Raw genomic sequence first — 21,607 nt, 5'->3', positions numbered from 1 at the left:
GCGATAGCTCCCCATCTGATATGACATGTACACACTGATTATGCATAATTTGACCGAACAAAACAAATATAGTTATTTCTGATTCGACGCGTTTTTGCCATTAGCCCTCGGCTATTGGTCAAAGTTTTCTGGCTGCACCCACTTCACCTGCCGCTCACGCGACGTCACAAAACCGAAAAAACTTACAGCGTCAAAGTGACGCGTACGCGTTAAAGAAGCGTTAATATGCCGAACAAAACGGAATTTTCTTCTGAATAGCCGCAGGCTGCCCCGTTCCGAAAGGAATAAAATATGGCTGCCGCCGATCGCTCCAGCACTGGCTACTCGCCCCTGCCGGAGAGCATGGGTTTATTTGCGTGTAATAAAACTTTTTGCATGGCCGTGTAACATTTTCGAGAACTTTCGGCACGTTTACGACCTCGTTCTGCCAACTCTTCTTTGCTGAGGATCAGTTTTAGCGTCATTCTTAAGCTTCCGTTGCATGCCGCCACGATTGTCGACGAGCCACCGCGAGCTAAGTATGAGAAAGCGGACCAGTCGTAGTAGCCGGCACCACCCTCTTCATTCGATTATCGATTTTCAGTGCAGTGGCTCGGCCCCATCAATCCCTCTCCATTTCAGCATGCTCATCGCTTCTTGTGAGCCAATTAGATAAGACAAGCCGCTCAGTGCAGGCAATGTTATTCGTTTTTGAAGCAAACAAAAGTGACCTCCTATGAACGAGGGGAGCATTTGATTGGTTTGTTCAGACAACCCTGCAGGTGTCCGCCCGATGCTTGCCTCGACGGTTACGCAAATTTGACGTCAGGAGATTGGAATAAAAACATATTGGAATAGTTTTACGTTATACGGCCCTTGGTCTCGTTTGCACGAAATATTCTTTTTTGCTATACTCGGTGCATGATAGCTGGGATACCCTGCATATATCCAATTTACTGTGGCAAATATCACGGATAGTATTGATAAACTTAGTGAATTGATATAGGGCCCTATAACGTAAAACTATTCCAATATCTTTTTATTCCAATCTCCTGACGTCAAATTTGCGTAACCGTTGACGCAAGCATCGGGCTGTCACCCACAGGGTTGTCTGAACAGACCAATAAAACGCTCTCCTCGATCATAGGAGGTCACTTTTCTTTGCTTGAAAAACGAATAACATTGCCTACACTGAGCGGCTTGTCTTATCTAATTGGCTCACAATAGGCGAGGAGCACCCTCAAGTGGAGAGGGATTCGATGGGACTGGGCCACTGTACTGAAAATTGATAAGCGGATGAAGAGGGTGGTGCCGGAGTCTGCGATTGGTCCGCTCTCTATTCTTAGCTTGCGGTGGCTTGTCGACAATAGCGGCGGCATGCAACGGAAGCTTAAGAATGATGCTAAAACGGATCCTCAGCAAAGGATAGTTAGCAGAACGAGGTCGTAAACGTGCCGAAAGCGCTCGAAAACGTTACACGGATACGCAAAAACCTTTATTACACGCAAATAAACCCGTGCTCTCCGGCAGGTGCGAGTAGCCAGTGCCTGCGTGATCGGCGGCAGCCATCTTTTATTCCTTTCGGAACGGGGCAGCCTGCGGCTATTCAGAAGAAAATTCAGTTTTGTTCCGCATGCTAATGCACCGTTAAGGCGTACACGTCACTTTGACGAGGTGAGTTTTTGCGGTTTTGTGACTTCGCGTGAGAGGCAGGTCAATCGGCTGCAGCCCGAAAACTTTTGACCAATAGCCGAGAGGTAATGGCGAAAAGGCGTGGAATCAGAAATAACAATTTTTCTATTGTTCGGTCAAATGATGCATAATCATTGTGTACACGTCATATCAGATGGGGAGCTATCGCGGTTTTCGTGCGTCGCGTGACAAACAGGTGAAGTGGGGGTGGTCCAAAAAAGTATTTGAACGATCGCAGACGGCTGATTGCTGAATTGGAATAGAAAAGTTTGGAATAGTTTTACGTTATAGCGACCACAGTGAAATAATATACTGAACTGATAGTGACAAAATTAATGATATGTTTAAGACGCTGACATAATGAACGTGCTGGTAAAACTGAAATCGAAGCCACAAGCAAAACGTTGGTAATACTTGGCATAGTAAGGAAAGTAGAGAAACTCAGCCCACGCAGCTGTGCATTTTCTTGTGATACCTAAAGCACTGAAGCACTTTGTGCAAACTGCCCACGTAGCACAGGATGAGACGTCTTAATTCGGTTGTTGATGGGAAAATTATCAATGGAACCGTCACTTCAGCACGTGGGTTTAGTCAGGGGGAGGCGCGCCGGGCCCGTCTACGCCCCTGTTACGTATTACGGCCGACTAGACACACAGGAACCAGTTAAACACGCAAAATAAATGTTTATAGTTAAAATTCAATCATGTAAATCAGCGCTAAGCAAACTAACACTGCACGCGCGTTACAAACTTACCTATACAACGTATACAGCCTCACTCGAGCCTTAATCGTTGTGACGTCATGGCTCACTTGTCACGGCGTTGGGGCAAGTGTCATGACACAGGACTATGTATACTCCGTTCCATGCGTAGCAGTAATCGCTGTGGAAGCTACGCAAGAAGTTCGCTTAAGGCAAGTTATCACTCAGCGCGTTCCGTCTCTGCGCGCCAACAGCGTTCACTCGCGCCAGCATGCACGTGACGCTGCTCGCGACGGGTTGCAAATTAAAAACCCGAAAAGAGCAACAAAAATAAAAATTATCTATAACAACGCATTAGCAGCCGTATACCGCAGTGTGTTTGTTTCTAAGGAATAGAACATGTTTCATTCACTATTGAGCCTATATAAGAAATAGTTGCGCACAAGTGCGATCAAGAAACATCGACCAATGTCCAAGTGCGAGCAAAGCCACTGCAAGAAGTCTATCTAGCCTCGACAGCGTTGACTGCCGTGCTATGCATGTAACGGAGTATAGGTGGTCAGGTGGTTGCCGTTGCACAGTACAGGACCTGATAGGTAGTAGGTAGCCACCGTAGCACAGGGTGAGGTTGGGTAAGCGGCGACGTGCTGAAGCATGGGCTGGGCTCCGTGGCACAAGACGAGACCGGGAGTGTTATCGGGAACCTACCCGGGTACTGAGACGCGCCGTCGCAGCACTCTAGGGGGACGGCGGGCCGGTGCTTTGCGGATGGGTCCCCCTATCCGGGCGAAGCCTGAGAATCCACCCGCTGCCGTCTCGAGAGCACAAGCTGGGGAGACGTCAGCACTAGCCGTAGGCCACATCACCCGCTACCCTGCCAGCTCACCGCATTCTCTTTTTCTTCTTTCGGTGTGCGGTCTCGCGCCGCCTCTTCGTTCTCTCCCTTTTCCTTTCTGTATATATCCTGAAACAGCACACTTCCTTTTCTTCGTCGTCTCTCTCTGTAACTTCCAGAGGCACTTGAACCCATGAACCCCTCCGAAAAGAGTGCTGGCCAAGCTACTGGCTCGAAGCAACACAATTACGTTCCCACTCAGATTATTTGGGGTGAACCCAGCTGTGCCGGATACAGGTCAAATTTTGAACCACCTGGGCCGAGCTCGGATGTACCGCACACGGCACATTTGGACTCGGCTAGGGCCCAGGATATGAAAAACGGCCCGTGCTGTTCTCAAATATTAAAGGGGCCCTCGAACACTTTTCAAGACATCGTTTTTCGGTTGCGGGTTCTGTATATTGGTGGGTGGAGAGATAAATGTAAAAAGAATGGCAGCGATTAGGGTACGAAGTGGCTCAGCAGAGACATGTAAAAATTCCAGAAACAATGCGTACACTTAATGCAAATTTTGCTCAGTCTTCTGTACTCATTTCTCTCACCCACTGACGTAAACCCTCGCTGCTAATTGTAAGAGCACGAAACGCCTACGTAGCACAAGTTCGCACTTCATGGTTGCCTACATATTCAATGTTCACGGATTCCGTTTACTCCGGCGATCTGACGACGCTGGTCGGGCAACCTGGGACGGCGCAACGTATCTTCAATTCAGCACAGAAACGCGAACAAAAATATCACCGCCCCTTCCAGTCCATGAAGATGGTCGAACAGCGAAACTGTGTTAGTTACACCGAGTGTTACATCGTGCAAGTCAAACTTCGCGAGCAGTCTATGACGAAAATTAGATGGCACCGACCAAAAAAGGAAAGGAATGACGTTTCGGCTCTCCCACGGGAGCCTTGTTTCCTCATTGTGAACAAGGCTCCCGTGGGGGAGCCGAAACGTCATTACATCTTTCCTTTTTTGGTCGGAGCCATCTAATTTTCGTCATGTACCATCCCTACCAGGCGGGATTCCGTCAGACCCTTGACTTCAAGCAGTTCATGTCGTAAATCTTTTGTTTCACCACTCATTCCCCTCATTTTCGCTTTTGCGTGCTTCGCGTGGCGAGCATGGTTTAGGACTGCTTTTTTTTTTGCGCTCGCGGTAGGCAGCTTCTTCCTCAAGAGTACGCACTACTCGTGGTCATCCTACAGTTGCAGCTGCGATGGAATGTGCAGAACCACTAATCCAAAGCTCCATATATTGAGCGCAAGGCCCTCCACTGAAGATGCGGGCGCTGCAGGCGTTTTGATGATTCGTTGGATTGGTTTGACGATTGACGTAGCTGCCGGCACTTCTTGCTGACGCAAGAAGGGCCGGCGGCCACGCGCTCTGAGTATCACGTTTCAATCCCTGGGCACTGTTCGTTGGCCGCAAATCACCAGCATAACATTTCTCTCTTTCGCGGCGGGGTAGAATCAATCATCGATAAATTCGATGTCGATCTGGCTCGATCACCGAAAATGCACCGTGTCACACCTGTATAAGATTGCTTATAAGATAGCATTCTCACAGGGGGAAAGGGGTCAATTCAAGCCTTTTCCTCCTGTTCAGCTTTTCTTTTTCTCCCCCGCTAGGTCGCGTGGCCTCTTCTTTAGCGCAGTCCGACAACAACGGCACAGGGTCCGTATCAACAGCTTCGCTGGAAAAGGGTGCGGCAACCATGGTGCACGGAAGTGAGAACCTTCGCCACGTGAACAACATGCAAAACGAGGCAGTGAGGCGCAAGGTTGCTCACGAGCATATAAAAGCGAGGAGGGAAGCTTTTGTGGTGAGAGGCCAGAGGTATGCCGCTATGACAGAGGTGAAAGAACAACCAGCGTATTTTGTGGTTGTAGTGATTTTTTATGCGCAAACATAACTGTCCAGCTCTTCAAATCGGCCGTGTCTGTCTGAAGAGGCGAAGGAAGCGAACGAGCAACCCACCAGGAGGTGAAGGAAACCGCGCGCCAGAGAAAGTACGAAGGAGCGCGAGCGCGCGGCAAAGTAACGCCACCTAAAGGAAAGGGTCGGTAACCTTGAGCGATCGCGGGAAGGCCAACGAAGCGAAGCGTCGCGCAGGACGAAGGCAGGCAGACGCCCGCCTGGTTGACCTCATCTGGCAGTTGTTTGCGATTAAGACGTACTGGGATAACATCGTCCTCGCGTGCGGTACGCTGTGTGCGCGATTGAAAGGGTGCGACGGTGAGTCAACGATGACGGCTTAATCTCGCGTGCGCAAGGGTGGAAGCGCGCATGACACCGGCGGAGGGGAGAGAGGCGAGGCATAGTACCTCGGCCGCGCGCAGTCGCACGGGCTTTATCTTGAAAGCGATCTGCTTTGGGATCACAGTCTAGGCGGGCCGGCGGCTCATAACTTTACGTGGGCTGTGTTAACCCTCAGTTTGCGCTGAAGCATCACTTCGCTCGCTGCTGCTGCCGCGATTCTTCACGCCAGCGTTCGCGCTGGCGGCTAGGGGCCAGGAACTGCTGGACGCATATGGGACCTGCGATTAAGGTTCCACCCCATCTGGTGCCAGCGCGCACCAACCGCCACTAAGCGCTCAGTTCAAAAGTTGATTCTCTCTCTCTTTTCACAGCGAGTGTCTGCGGTCATCGAGTGTGAAGTGTTCATGCTTGCCAGTACGCGCTGACGCCATGCTAGTTAATTCAGTTAGTAAGCAAATGTTTACAAGGGGGCGTTCTACTCAGGCGGCTGCTGCGTATGGCGCGGCCGCGCGAGCCCTGTCTTGAATACGATCTGTGATGTGGACAGCGCAGGCGCCTAGGCGCACCGAGGGCCGATAGCGTCGTGTGCGCTATAGCACCCATACGCTTGCCCGTAACCCGCGTTCATGAAGTGAGACATCACTGATTTTTGGACGATTGTGTAGGCTTGCATGACATAGCATAGCATAGCAATAGCAAGCATAGCAAACAAAATTAAAATGAAATCTTAATTTAAGGGAAAATGAGACATCCACCCAATCGTAGGAATTGCTTAAACGGAAACTCACAAGGGTTCCTCGAGAGAAAAGCCTCGCAGTTGAAGAAAAATTCGTCCCGGTCCTGGACTCGAACCCGGGACCACCGCGTAAGTAAATAACTACTTCTCTCCACCTTGCGGGTTTCCGCAAAACTATTACGCCAACGCCTTTTCTTCGAGTTGTGGACAAATTCGACCTCATCCTGCCATCTGCTAGCCGCCTGGTTAGCTCATAGGGTAGAGCGGCTGCCCCAGAAAGGCGCTCGTCCCAGGTTCGAGCCCCGGACCAGGACGAATTTTTTCTGCAACTGTGAGGCTTTTCTTTCGAGAAACCCGTATGGGTTTCCGTTGTAACAATTGCTCGATTGGGTGGGTGCCTCATTTTCCCTTAAATAATTGCTTCTCTCCACCTTGCGGGTTTCCGCAACACGATTACGTCAAAACCTTAATTTATCACGTTTTCGCTGCAGTGTAGTGGTTATCTGCACCTTTGTTTTTAACCAATCACGAAGGAGCAAATGGTGACCTCGATTATGCTTCTCGCGGGTGGCCCTGGGCGATGATGCGGTCGGAAGCGATGCAGTGATTTGTTTGCGTGATTAAAATACTAAATATTTCGATATCATTGCTTAGACCTACGCTAAAAGCAACTCCAACAATCAGTCTACGCAACCTGCAACAGAAAGACGGTGGCTTGAAACGTATTCGAGGGACTTTTTAACCACGTATTTAGCCACATTACCCATGCGTATCTTCATAACCCTTTCATTGTCGACTTGGCAAAATACCTACAGAAATATAACGTTTAGTAAGCGAACGGGATGCTCAACTCACAACTGAACTTCACGTGCGAGGACAGTAATATTAACGCGAGGACAGCGTTGTGAACAGTAATACCATTTTAGTGATTTTGTCGCTAAATTTAGGAACATTTTGTCTGTTTAGCGACAAAGTATTACTGCGTTAGCATTCTTTGGGTACTGCAGGCACTTTCGCGGGGTCAATCTATGTATTTATCTACTTGTGTGTACTAAGTGTTTCAGCAAACACTTTCATTTCTTTAATTTCCTGTGTTAGATAGCACAATTCTAGTGCGTAAGCTTGTCTACTTGAAGAGGCGGACATCATTTACACAAAAAAGTGAAATACATAATCGACTAATTAACGAAAATTCACTAATGAAGTTTTAAAACTAATTACTTAATGGCACATATTGCAACTTACAAATTCTAGCACGTGAGACTGCAAGGCATATCCACATGAAAAGAATTGTGTGGATGACGCCAGTTTCAAGATACTAATTCCCGGATTTTGCGGAGAAATGCATTGCTGTACCAGTTAGTTTTGTGCTTCAATGCATAAAACAACGTTTTGTGAAGAAAGTAAGTGAAGCGCTCACACACCGTTTATGTGCTTGAATCTAACCGTTTTCCCAATTATCTGGGTTACCATGCAGTCAGTAGTCGAATAGCTAGCGCATTGAGCTGCTGTGCTGAGATAATATGGCTCAATACCAGGCAATAATTGAGTATTAGCCAATGTGTAGACACGTCCTTCTCTTTAACGAAGCTCTCTCACGCCGACATGGGTCATTGTAGACGCAGGGCTGGGTTGGCGCCGCTCCGCTCTTCGAAGAAACATTTTTACGCCCACTTGCAGTGCTTGGTGTTAGTCTTTGTTGATCTTCAGTGAACCTTTTTGATGCCATCTTGGGTCACTGGGTATCTGCCAGTTGGTGTGTACCGCTATTCAATGAACGTCATTGACCCCAAATGGGGCAACTAGGCATGTGCCACTGAGAATGTGCAACGCTGCAATGACAAGAAAGATGCCTTAAGCTTCTCTCTTGCTGATGGGTGGCGAACCCTCGGTTCCTCAAGGACAGCAAACCAATGCATTGGCAGGCTGCGCCTAAAATGCACCGGGTATGTGCCGCTTTTCGATGAATTCCTTCCGCGTCAGCGCTTCAAGCCCGATTCACGCTCGGGCCAGCCATCGCCGGAAGCCGCACCGCACGCGTGCGGTCATGCGAAAAATCACACATGTCAAACACTTGTGCACGAAATTCAGTTTCCACTGTGTACACAGTGTAATCCGGACACAGGGTCAGTGAGTGAGTGAGTGAGTGAATAAACTTTTATTTGGTCCAGCAAAGCGCGGTAAAACGCGCACCCGGCTAATCCCACGACGGGACTGACAGATCTAGTCTGTCGGCCCGATCGCGGGCGCGCTGGACGGCCAAGTAAACCTAAATTTGTGCACAAGTGTATCGCACGACTGCAGCCGTGCGGTAATGCGAAAAAATTGCACATGTCGGATACTTGTGAACAAATTCTAGTTTATAATGTGTACGGTTTCCACTCTGCACACAGTGTAAACCCAAATTTGTGCAGGAGTGTTCAACCAATTTTAACACGACCGCATGCGGGCGGTGCAGATTGCGGCACTGGGCGGCTCGAGCGTAAATCGGCCTTTAGTGAGGCGCTCCATGAATGCACTGAGAATGCGCCGCTCTTCTATGAACCTCTCACCAACATGGGTCACTGATTATATGCCACTCAGTTTGGGGCAAGCGAGGGAACGATTCCAGGAGTACGCAGGAACCGGCGCGCCGCCTTCTAATCTCAGCGGCCACGCGGGGACTCCTCGGCAGTGCCACTAGATGGCGCAGCATGTCTGGAAAGAAGTGCTAGAGAGGAGCACGGTTTCCGCATGACGCATTTCATAGTGTTCGCACTCTCCGTCGCCCTATGCATTTCGGGGGCCACGCGCAGGTTTCACGGCGGCGGCGCTAGATGGCGCCGAGTGTTCTTAGGGAAACGCGAAACAGGAGCCTCGCTGCAGTTCGCGCCTCATACATAACTCGTTTCGACGGTGGCAATACGTTGTGTCGCTATATGGATTCAATGGTAACGGGTTGCTGTCGTCAGTCTTCGTGAGATGGGTTCTGCCATAATCTTTTTATTTAGCAGCTGGTAACACTTTCTTTTTGGTGACAAGATGGAACTGGCGGCATATTGACAACTTGGCTGTTAAAAAACTTGCTTCGGAAATGGCGTTCTAGAACGTACTTTATTTTGCAACAGCTACAGGTAGATGGCCGAAATAGGTTGCAGAGCGCGTAGGCTCTGTGACCAGGGTGAAGCGGCTCTGGTCTCCACTCAAGGAGGTCATACGAGGCTGTTAAATGCGCTGAAAAATACCATTGTTCTTTATATTTTTTTATTGAGCGATCGTTTGCAAACGTAGCTGTACGGTGTCAATACTCAATGAAATAAATTTTACGGGGAGATTTAGGCCAACTGTACAAAGGGTTCATTTCGGAGCAGCCGGGCTCGTTCAAGTGAACGTGAACACATCGTCTTCCTCTTCTCACGGCTTTCGCACCAATAGATAGTGCACAGAGACTTCAGACGAATCAACAGACGACAGTGTAGTTTTTGACTCTATGAAAATTATGTAATTATCACTGCCGCATTACCTAGAGCAAGTGCGTGTGCCTGAATTTAGTACCCCGTTAAGCAGTGCCAGATGCTAGAAAGTTTGCAGTCATAACGTACGTAAGTGCGTTTTCGTGCTAGGAAAATCCGGAGCGGAATTTACTAATCTCCATTCGTTAGTAATATTTGTCATCTGCCGGCCGCTTTTGCTAACATGGTCAGTGTGAGGATTCGCGTGGACTTTGCTCATAGGAACAATTCTAACGAAATGTTTTTTGGGAGAGGGCCTAAGGTTATCTGAATTTTCTTTCGTTTTTTTTTTTCTTTCTTTCTTTCTTGAATAGGGTGCTTTACCTCGGAGTCAACTCCAATTCTCCATATTAAAATAAACGTACAAGGTAGAAGGGCTTTTATGAAAGAACACCTAAGCCAATTTGAATGAAATTTCTTGTATTTCAATAACAGAAACACTCGAACTCTTGTTCGAAGTGAGACAAGTACTTTACATCCCTGTGCTAATACACAAAGACTTTGAGACAATCAAAAAAGAAGTTCTTTCACCAGGACTTGCTAACATTATACTTGTCAACCCCCCAAACAATCGAAATATTCTGAAACCAAACAATAGCTCCCCATAACAGATAACTTTGTTACCCTGACAGTTCCAACGCGCCGCACGGTCAGTGGTCAGACGTAACCAACTCGTATTTTTCTTCAGGTTTCACTCGTGAGCCTGGACTGAAGGACTTCGAGTTGCCCAGCTACAGTTTTCCCCACATGTATCCCATTACGATTAATTCTCAAGGCATTGTGAAACTTATCGAAAATCTAAAGATTTCTAGTGCCCCCGGGCCAGATAACATCACTACTAAGATAGTAAAAGGTACGAAAGAAATTTCCAGTCTAACAGTACAAATAATTTTTACCCAGTCCATTACCGATAGTTCACTTCCAAATGAGTAGAAAATTAATTAAATGGTACCGGCATATAAGTCAGGCAGCCACTCTGATCTTTTCAACTATCGCCCCATTTCTCTAGCAAGTATTCCCTGTAAGCTCCTAGAGCATATAATATATTCGCAAATAGAATGTCATCTCGGTGATCATTCCTTCTTTTTTCAGAATCAGCGCGGTTTCCGGCCTGGTTTTTCATTCGTTACACAGCTTTTTGAATTTATTACTGAACTTCACCGGAACTTAGACTCATCACTTCAAACTGACGTCATGTACCTAGACTTTGCCAAAGCATTCGACCGTGTTCCCCATCAGCGGCTTCTGGCCAAACTGTCATGCCTCGGTCTCGACCCTCTCGCATTGTCATGGATCCGTTGCTTTCTTACTAATCGCTTACAGAACACAGCTGTCGGAAATCCTTGATCAACCGCTGCTAGCGTCACCTCCGAAGTACTACATGGGTCCGTCTTAGGTCCCCTTGTTTTCCTCATCTTCATAAACGGCCTTCCTAATGGCATCTCATCCTCCATCCAATTTTTGCAGACGACTGCGTAATTTATCGTCGCATTGCAGACCAAACCGACCATTACAGACCAAACCGACTTCAAAACACCTTACACCTAATAGAAACCTGGTGTTCCAATTCTTTAATGAAACATATCCAAATCTAAAGCTATGCAGGTATCCCGTAAACACTCTAACAAGGATCACCTGTACGCTTTAAACTCGACAGCCCTATCCATGACTCAATCGTATCGTTATATTAGTGTCACTATCAATGGCAAGTTGATCTGGTCCGACCATATCACAAAATAGGCTACCGACACCATTAAATCACTTCGTTGCGTCAGACGTACCCTTGCACTGTGCCCCTCATCCACAAGAAAACTAGCTTATGAAACTTGCATTCGAAGTAAACTTGAATTCGCCTCAGCTATTTGGAACCTGCACCAAGCTTACTTAACATATTAGAATCAATACAAAATCGTGCCGTTAGATGCATCACTTCCAGGTACAGCCGTGAAGAAGGTGTCAGCGGAATTAAATCATCCATAGGACTCGAACAATTAGAGTTCCGTCGGAAAATTGCAAAGCTGTGCATTTTCCACCGACTATACTATAACTGCCTCAACTACGTGGAAGGCTTCTAATCCCGCCAAACCGTACATCTCGTCGCTTTTTAACTCTTGCAGCATCCAGCGCTTGCATGGTTCAACATTTTCATTTAATAAATCGCTTTTGGCTAGCGCCATCGTAGAGTGGAGCAATTTACCAGGTATGGTTGTCAACAAACGCAGCCCGATTATTTTCAAACAGCTGCTTGCTGATCACCTCAAACCCTAACCTTATACTGATTTTACTGTGTTTGGTTCCTTTACGATTGCTGTTTCACATTTCGTTGTTCTGCTGATGTTTTTGCATTGTATTCAGTGTGCCTCTTAGCCTTTTCTTTCTGTTCTCATAAGAATACACACGCTGAGTTTTGTAGGAAACTGTAACCATATCTGTGTTTGTATTTTTGTCTTCTGTAACCCTCCCATATGTAATACCCCGACAGTGGTCCTTAATAGAAAATAACTGATGATGATGAGAATGTTAAATTCTAGTGACTTTAAAAGGTGGAATTGTGATACAGGTTAATGTGGCATGAAGTTTACAAGTCCGTATGTTTCCACCAAAAACAGGTATATCAGTTCTGTCAATGCATGTGTTTGAGCATATAAATCAGATATATTTATTGTATTTATTTATAGCTTACCTTAATAGTTACAATGATTACGAGCGATTTGGAAGCTTTCTACTCGGGTGATATTGGCATATTTTAGAGCGGTTTATTTTCACCAACTTTTTTCGCTTCTATATATTATTAGGTGCAGTTTCAAGAACTGTAATATCATGTTCCAATGTTCAGTTTCAAAGGTATAAAAGTGATAGTCTCAAGAATTGTTTCGATTTTCAACAATGTTTATGAAAATACGGACTGTATAAATAACATTCCTTTTCGTACAGTCACTAATTTTTAACTTTTATTTTAAATGCAACAAGCTTCATCAAATTCTGCGCAGTGGTTCCCGAAAATAAACGATTTCTCTGTAGCCTTGTATATAGACAGGAGACCCGAGCTAAAGCTTCCCCTTAACAGTGCGGGTCTGTAACCTTGCAGCCCGAAAGTAAACGCAAAATCTCAGCTTTCGTCATCCTTTTTTTTCTGAATATATTAGTAAAGTAAATGTCCTATTGTACACCCTCGTAAATCTGTCGTGAATTCATCACATAAACAGACACTAGATAAATTACCATGAATCCTTTCGGTAGATGTGTCACGCGAGACTAGCCTAGCTCGTAGTGTATGAGAAAGCATTCAATATTTCAGATTCCCTCGACAGTATTGCGACGCTGTTACAGACATTGTAGCAAAATTTATCGAAAACCTATTGTTTCAATTTGCCTTGTCTCATTTTAGCAACACGCTCAAATAACGTTGGCAACAATGATAGTGGGTTACGCTATGCCTGTTCTGTCAGTATTTCCAAGGCTCTACATCTACACTTCCTCTTCCCCGACTAATTAAACTTTGAGTAGTTCTTTTAGAATTCAATCTCTCCCTGTCACCTGCAGCACAATGCTGCCCTCTCTTTACTTTTAGGGGGAACTTCCAGGCAAGTTTTCTTAGTTTTTTTTTCCTCCGCACTTTTTATTACTCTTCGAAGGAGCTGGAAACGGCGTCGTGTTCAGCAGTTCGATCGTGGCCGTGACCAGTTACTTCGACAAGCGCCGTGGCATCGCCCTGGGTTTGAACATGGCCGGCCCGTCTATGACGTCTCTCGTGGTGCCCATGCTTCTCCAGTGGCTGCTGAAAGAGTACGGGCTGCGAGGCACGTTCCTCCTGCTGGGCGGCTGCATGGCTAACATACCCGTCCTTGGAATCCTGCTGCGTAATCCTCCGTGGGAGAAGACGATCAGGGAAACCACCGCAGTCGAGGTGGAAAACTGCTTCACTGAGGTAAACTATAAAAGTGAAAGAAGAAACTTCGCGCTGTACCAGAGAACAGTTCACTAGAATGAGGGAGCGGGTCCAGCGGACGCAGCGGCAAGCACCGAGAGTGATCCATAAAGTTACAGTGATGCTTCACTTCGTGAACGCGGGTGGCGTGCAAGCGTACGGGTGCTATAGCGCACACGACGCTATCGGCCCTCGGTGCGCCTAGTCGCCTACACTGTCCGCATTGCAGATTGTATTCAAGACAGGGATCGCGCGACTGCGCCATACGTAGCAGCTGCCGGAGTAGAACGCCCTGTTGCAAACATTCGCTTACTATCTAATTTACCTAGCATGGTGTCAGCGCCCACAGGCAAGCATGGACACTTCACTCTCCCTTGCTGTCAAAACGCTGGCGTGAGAAATCGCGGCAGCAGCAGCAAGCGAAGTGGCCTTCGTGAGATCGCTTCAACGCGATCTCACGGATGAGAACACATCACACGCAGAGCTACGAGCCGTCGCCTCATTTAGACTGCTCCCAGAACAGATCGCTTTTCAGATAAAGCCCGCACGACCGCTCGCGGCTGAAGTGCAATTAACGACTCCCTGTGCGATGGTGTCATACGCGCGACGGAATACGGCGAGCTTTCTGCCCTCGCGCACCGTCGCACGCTTTCACTTGCACACACAGCCTACTGCGCATGAGGACGATGTTATCACGAGACGAACTGGATACGTATGCATCGCCAAGAAAACCTGTAGCAAACTCCAGAGGAAGTCAACCCAGCGTGCCTCCGCCTACCTTCATCCTCCGCGGTGCTTCGCCTCGTTTCGCCATCCCCACTTCGCTCAACGTTACCTACACATTCCCGTGGGTGGCGCTACTTTGCCGCGCGCTCAGCGCACTCCTTACTTTCTCCGCCGCGCGAATGTCTCCACCTCCAGGCGCCATTCTCGTTCGCTTGCTCCGTGACTTCAAACAGACACATCCGATTTCACGAGCTGGCCAGTTACGCTTGCTAGGAAAAGGGCGCAAATACAGCACGGTGGAAGCGCTCGCAGGGTATAGTACAGTTCAATACCGCATAGTAGCACGGTAGTACGGCGAGCGTTCTCGCATTCTTCCCTCGTGACAGCTAGCGCTTTGAGACGCTGTCGTTGAGACGCTGCGCCTCTGGTCACAGCTGCGCCCAGAGGTGGCTGCAGGCGCTGCACGAGATTCCGAACGCCTTGCTTAACAAAGTGGCGCTCTCAGTACCGGCTGACTTCCGCGTACGGGTAAAGCACAGTAGTAAGGGGAAGCACATCCTATAACAAGTTCAATATAGTGCCGCAAATAACCAATCCCCAACGCAAGCTCAACGCATTCTGGAATAGTAAGCGTGGTTGGTTCTTCATAATATTTTTCGTTACGCATTAATAGCAAACATTTCAGAAGCGCAATTTCAGGCTTAAGCGTGTCAGACTTTCTGTTCAAAGTGTTAGTTTAATGAGCATGGAAGACACTTAATGACTTTTATCTTCAAATTTCTTCGTTGTGGTTATCCATAGTGCTAATTAGATGCACAGACGAAATTAGCAGAGAAATAGGAACCGGCGCCGAGGCCCAGGCGCGTCCGGCCGGCGCGCGGGGCCGCTCATACAGGTGAAGGCGAGGTTGGCGCCTCCAGCGTTTCAATAAGAAACGCCTCAGTGGTGCGCCTGCGTTGGATCCAGTCCCCTTATCTGGTAAACTCTAACCAGAACCAGCTTACGCCCATTTATGCTCCAGCCGCACCAGCACCGCAAGCCCATTACCCCCATGGGCGGCGTTGCACAGGCGGAACCGATGAGAAATCTTTGTTTACGCTGGGACCGCAAGGCGCGGTTGAGAGCTGGCAACCGTTCGGCAGAGCATAGGTATTCGAGGTCGGAGACGATAGGGACACATTTTTATCGATGTAAGTTCAAGCTTACGCGTCATGACCAAAACGCTGCTCTTATACTGTCACGTTTTGCTTTGCGACTGTATGTGTTCCATTGGCGCGGAGCACCGAGTTTGAGACACCTCGCAGGCATCTTACCTGCACCACTTTATCTTAATGACAAAGCATTCTTTGACGAGCTCCCAAGCCATGCCACGCGAAAAGTGTAATGCCTTGTATCTGCCCAAAAATGCGTGATTTGTAAGTTAAGACATCTAATCGTTGACAGTGCAAATGTAGATGACTGGAAACTTTCAAGAGATGAGGAACAACAATTTAAAGCAAGAAAATAAAATGCAAAGAGAGTACCAATAGAGATACAAAGGGCTCGTCAGAAAATGGATGAGGAAGCTCATAGTAGGGTTCGACAAACTCATATTGGCGGGTGGTTCAACTTAAAATTTGGGATTGGGCCAACCTGAAATGGGGAGGTGGGCCAATTTACTGAACTTTGGGTGTAGGCCAACTTGAAATTCGGAGTGGGCCAACTTAAATTTGGGGGATCACCAACTTGAAATTTGCAAGTAGATGATTTTTAAATTTGTGGGAGGGCGAATATAAACTAGCTGAGCGCGAATGTTCGGAGGGACGGGTACTTTTGGTCCGAATTGGGTGGTGTAGGTTATGCCTAGGGTTCCTAGAATGGTGCCTGCCCCATGGTGGAATTGGCGAGTCGTTCGTATTGGCTAATGCGCTGAGCTTCAATAAGCTTGTATATGGTGTTGTGACTGCCGATGGCGTCCAGTTTCTTGTTAGAGATGGAAATGGGAAAATGTAGGCCTTGTTTATAGGCCCTCTTGAACATGTTATTGAATTTGAGCTTGTCAGTTGCACTGAGGCTAAGGTACCGGGCGACATATGTTATGCTGGTAAGGGCGTAGGTGATTACCGGGCGTATCAGACTGTTTCTTTCATGCCGTGATGTCGATTTGCGATGAGTGCAGTGAGGCGAGTGGTTTGGTGTACGTGAGTCGAGAACTACTTGAGTATGTCTGGGTTTCTGTCGTTTTGTTGGATGCGCAAGCCAAGGATACGAATGCTAGGTACTGTAGGTATGCCCTTCTGATGCACGTGGAGTTGTACCTCGGGGCGGGGGGGGTGGTGGTAGGGGTGAGCGGTGAGGGTCTGGACGTCGACCTCCCAATTAGGCTTGTATAGAAGAAGCTCCGATTTTTATGGGGGAGCACTCCAGGCGGCGCGGTTCTACGCATGAAACAAAACTCGTTTATGGCTTGCTGCAGCGTGTCTTGGATGGCCCCGCCGCTGCCCCCGGTTTCCCACAGGGTGATGTCGTTTTCGTAGAGGCTATGTTTGAGGGCGAAACGCTCAACTCTCGCACCGTTTTGACAAGTAAACTACAAATGAACCACCTAGGCCAATTAAAAACCACACATTCAGACGGCGCAAAATGGGGTTTACGGTAGTATCGAGGAAACTGCGCAGAAGAAATGTCTAAAGAAAGGTGTTGGTCAACTGACGCGCACTAAAATACTTATCGAGTGAGAAGGGAGCCAGAAGACTGCTTTTTGCTAGCCATTGGACAGCCAGAATTGTGCTTCAGACCAAGATGTTATTACTTAATAGGGAAACCACGTGCAGGGATTCCTCCTTGGTTTAAATTTCTGCGTGAGGACTCACAATGCATTTCCCAAAGGGGAAGGCTATTGACAGACATATCTACAAGGAAGTACAAGGCATCATTCAAATGCTTAGCCTTTTTTTTTCTCAAGTCACGATTCCCAATCCATACCACTTAACAGTGTACCATCGTCGTAACGACCGCATTATTAAATCCGCAGGTCGCAAAAGGAGACGCTCAGCCTGTCTCTCTGGCCACACGAAACAACGGCAAGCCCTGCGACAGACTCACCATGGAAGTATGCCACAGCTCAGCGAGCGAAAAGCGGCGCTCTACTGCGATAAGTATCACGAGCCACAATGGAATGGGTCGGAATACAACGATCATCCCGAGTCCAGCACCAGCTGCTAAGGGAACCGCGTCGAGCGTCAATGCCACCCGCTCTAACTCTGTGAAACCATGGCCGCTGGTGCCCGATCACCGTCCTTCCATAGCATCCAGGCGAAGTACGTTCGCCTGCAGCGTCACAGGCGAGGCAGCGAACCGGCGAGTCCCTTCAATCGCGTCGACAGTTTCACCAAGGAATGCAGCACTGGAAAGAAGGGGAACCATGATGAGCGTGGCCGGATCCATGTTTGCGTCCAGAAGAGCGTCCTCTAACGACGCATTTTCGCGGAGAGATACTGTAATAAGCGCGATCGGCTTTCTTGCTCCGGTAGACATGCAGAAGACTGTGGAAGCGCCATCCTCTGCCCTGAGCAGCCTGAAGGAAGTTCTGTGCGCACCACGGATGTACTTTCACACTTTCAGCTTCTTCACCTGTGCCTTCTTTGTGGACTCTTATCTCACGGTCATGTTCGACCTCGGCGAAGATATTGGCGTATCGTACAGCGAGTCGGTCCTCGCCCTGTTGCTCTTCTCAGCCATGGACACCGTCGGCCGGTTATTCGTACCTTTCTTGACTGATTACGGAGTCACGTCGACGGCGTCCTTGCTTACGCTGTGCTATATCACGCTTGCCGTCATTTCCGCCCTGATGCCGTGCATCTCAGAAAGGCTCGCCTTCTTGGCCGTGTCTGCTATTCTTGGACTGCCCGGAGGTTACGTGCTGGTTGGAACGTCCGAAACACTATCTAAAGAACTCGGGACTAAAAACCTTCCAATGGCCTACGGTGTCCTGGCGTTCATCACTGCGTTGGGTGGCTTCGCTCGGCCGCCCGTGGTGGGTAAGTCTGTTTGAAGCGTTACATTTTAGAGCGCCGCTCTTGCACCCGTTCCGGCGGCGAGCGTCGGCGTTGTCCCGTCGCTCGTAACCTAGCGAACGAGCAGAGTGAAAGATGAAAGCGAATGCAGAGCGCAGGGAGAGATAAAATACGGCGATAGTGAAGAGAGCGCGAGGAGGAAAGCAGAGGAAGATGGTGCAGTGGAACCACGAGGCGGTGAGCGGAGGAGGAGGGCATGGCGAAATCGTGAGAAAAAAAATTGGCAGCGGCTTTGCTCAGCTAACCCTGGATATGCAAAGCGAAAGCTTGGTTTAACCTGGTTAAGTCTTGGTTTCACTGGGTTAACGTTTGATTTAGCTGTAATTATTAGGTATACAATCATCGCTAAGCCAGGTATTACGGCTGTGCCTAGGTCGGTGGCTAGACATGAGTGTAATCATGCTTGGGTAGACACGCATCGTTCGACGGTGCGACGCCTGTTGCATTCCGGACCCTCTCCAGTGAAGCAGCTCGCCGGACGATGTCCGCGGGGTGGTCAGACACCGCTTGGCGACGATGGCTCAAAGCTTCCCGCTCCTGCGCAACGCTCATAAGAGACGGCCCGACCTTGCTCTAATCCATGGCCAATCTCTTACTGACTAGGTGAGCGCGGCGCTCCTCTTAGCTAGGCGCGGTGAGTCACGTGGTCAAGCGGCGACCCAGCTGCGGAAAGCGCATGCGCCAAGCCGGCGGCGTCGGCAGAGCCTGGCGTGGCGAGTCACGTGATGCGTTGCCAAGGCTACGGCACAGCTGCGGTCAAATGAAGGTCGAATACATGGCGACGGCGAAACTCGGCTCGACGAAGTTAGTAAACCTATTGCTTTAGAAAAGCGTAGTGCCACGCAAGACGGGCTTTCCGGCGACGATGAATACAAGAAGCTGCCTGACCAGCGCACGTCATCTGTATGGAAACAAAGCGCTGCATAAGCGGAGGTACATTGTATGTCTGCGGTGGGCTACGGTGTCTTGAAATCGCGCCCACGTGTCACCCATGCGCTGCCTCTCGTGATCTCCTAATTAGCGAGGCAGTCGCGCCACACTTCACTCCATGTGCAGCGTGCCGCACGAGACTGATTTCTCGCGCCCGCCGGTGTATCGCGAAATGAAAACACGTATAGATGGATGGATGAGTAACTTCCTTGAGGTTCCTCGGTGCGCGCTGCGCTCAAATTTCACATTAGGCAGTATCGTAATCCTCGGCGAATTTAAAAAAAACGTTCTGGTGATTTACCTACATATGTGTAAAACTGATTTTGCTTTGAAACACCAACGATATTCTAAACATTGGTTCACTTGTTTAGTTCGCAGTGTACGTCACATGTGTTGTCGTTTCATTTAGTCGTCTCATAACTTATAGTTATCGTGTCAACCTGAGCGGATTGTTCACATAAAGCTTATTGATTCATAAACGAATTAAATTCTACAGTACTACAATCTAATGTACACTATGCACACGGCCTGGAAGACGCTGATCTGGTGCACTCTATACTAGGGCACGAAATTGACTTCATAAACTTACATAGTCAATGATATTCATGCTACAAGACGCGCAAACTATGTGTCAGACATGCATGTCTAAACATGTATGGTTATGCGGCAGATGAGTATACATATGTACATTGCATGCTCTAGCAGCAAACACCGAATTCAGTCAAGATAATTACATTCACTGATGCCAATAAGAACCGGTGCATTCGCCCATGACAACCAAGGTGGCGGGAAGAGAAGCTTCAGGCGTCCGTGAGAGAAAAAGACGAATGGGCACGACCATTGCCGAAGGAATTGCTCATCGCCGAGGAAGGCGAGCTCCTTTGACAAAACAGATAGAAGCTCCGAATACAACCGCGATAGGATAGAAAAGAAAGCAGGGATGGCGATAGCCGGCAACAACCCCCTCGCAGCGGTTGCGCTAAACTCTAGAATCCGTTACTTGTGCTGGCAACACCGTCCAAATAAGCAAAGATGGCCACTGCATGCAGGTTCACGGCTGCTCTTTCGCTTGGTGCTGTGCTCAAGTATCTCGGTTTTGGCGTAAAATCAAGGTGTTTTGCCGCAGCGGAAAGGCCCTTGCTGCCGAATGCCTTATTTTGATCTCTCTCAAGGATTTCAGCGATGAAACTGCGGAAATAGTTGCGCTGTGCATTCAAACATCCGACTTGCCTTGCGAGCTGCATCAGTCTTTTTTAAAGACAAAAAACCTTTCAAGCCAGACCGAGATTAAAAATTCACCGATGATTACAATAATGCAAAATTTGAGCGCAACCTTATACGTGTTTTCATTCCGCGTGTCAATATTTCTACTATGATTATATAGGCCTAATTTGTCTAAATAACCTTCCTTAAGCTTTCACGTTAGCGCGCACATTGCAATCCAAGAAATTATGCTGGGTCCGAAATCTTCTTACTACCATCAGTTTCTGGTCCCATAAATTTGAATCTTGTAGTATTTGCTTTTGTATTCACGAGGGTTAATTTTCTCTAAAACTCGTATTTTGCAGGCGCCTTCCGCGATGGACTTGGCTCGTACGACGGCCTTTTTCAGCTCATGGCAGGGATGATGCTGATCGCGTTCCTTTTCAACGTGGGACTTTGGATCAACGGTCGTTCTTCCGCCAAGAAAGACGTGACAAAACCACCTGCCCTGGACAACACGATGCCCGCCATCTCCGAACCCCTGCCTGCGCTAGTAGAGGAGGACCTATGCACGTCGCTTTAGTGGTTTACACTTGCGCCATACTGCGAGCGATCAAATGCCTGATTCTGCGGTGGTGCTGCCGATGTGTACTTAGTGCGTTGCGCTCGTGCGTGTTATGTAATATGTGCAACGATGCAAGACTTAGCTTCGTATTGGCTTGCTACGCAGTGCGCATCTGCTACATCTACTTTAAAGCGCAGAGCAGCTAAGCACGTCACCACGAGAACATCACACCGTCTAGCTGACGACCAGCAGACTGAGGAACACGCAGGTACGTGAGCTGGTTTCTCAGACGGGAGCTATCTCGGCTCGTTGTGACGCTTCTCGACCGTTCCGATTATTTGAATGAATGCTCATGCTCAGGACTATACTTAAAAGGTATAGACGGCAGGCACGTACCCAGGATTTTGTTTCGGGTGGGGGGGGGGGGCGACTCAAGGTAACTCTTCCTATGCAAATG

The 21,607-nt window shown here is 48.3% G+C and overlaps 1 protein-coding gene across 1 annotated transcript in view; it reads left to right on the top strand.

Moving 5' to 3' along the window:
• LOC126524544 (monocarboxylate transporter 9-like) overlaps positions 1-21,168 on the top strand; it is a 41,114-nt gene extending 19,946 nt beyond the window's left edge. The window contains exons 2-5 of the mRNA XM_050172843.2: positions 13,379-13,671; positions 16,853-16,961; positions 17,910-18,416; positions 20,951-21,168. Coding sequence (XP_050028800.2) covers positions 13,379-13,671; positions 16,853-16,961; positions 17,910-18,416; positions 20,951-21,168 — 1,127 coding nt within the window. The remainder of the gene's footprint in view (positions 1-13,378; positions 13,672-16,852; positions 16,962-17,909; positions 18,417-20,950) is intronic.
• The last annotated feature ends 439 nt before the right edge of the window (positions 21,169-21,607 follow it).

This window comes from Dermacentor andersoni, chromosome 3, assembly GCF_023375885.2.
Source record: "Dermacentor andersoni chromosome 3, qqDerAnde1_hic_scaffold, whole genome shotgun sequence".
Classification (NCBI taxonomy): Eukaryota; Metazoa; Arthropoda; class Arachnida; order Ixodida; family Ixodidae; genus Dermacentor; species Dermacentor andersoni.
This window is presented reverse-complemented; position numbering and strand designations above follow the sequence as displayed.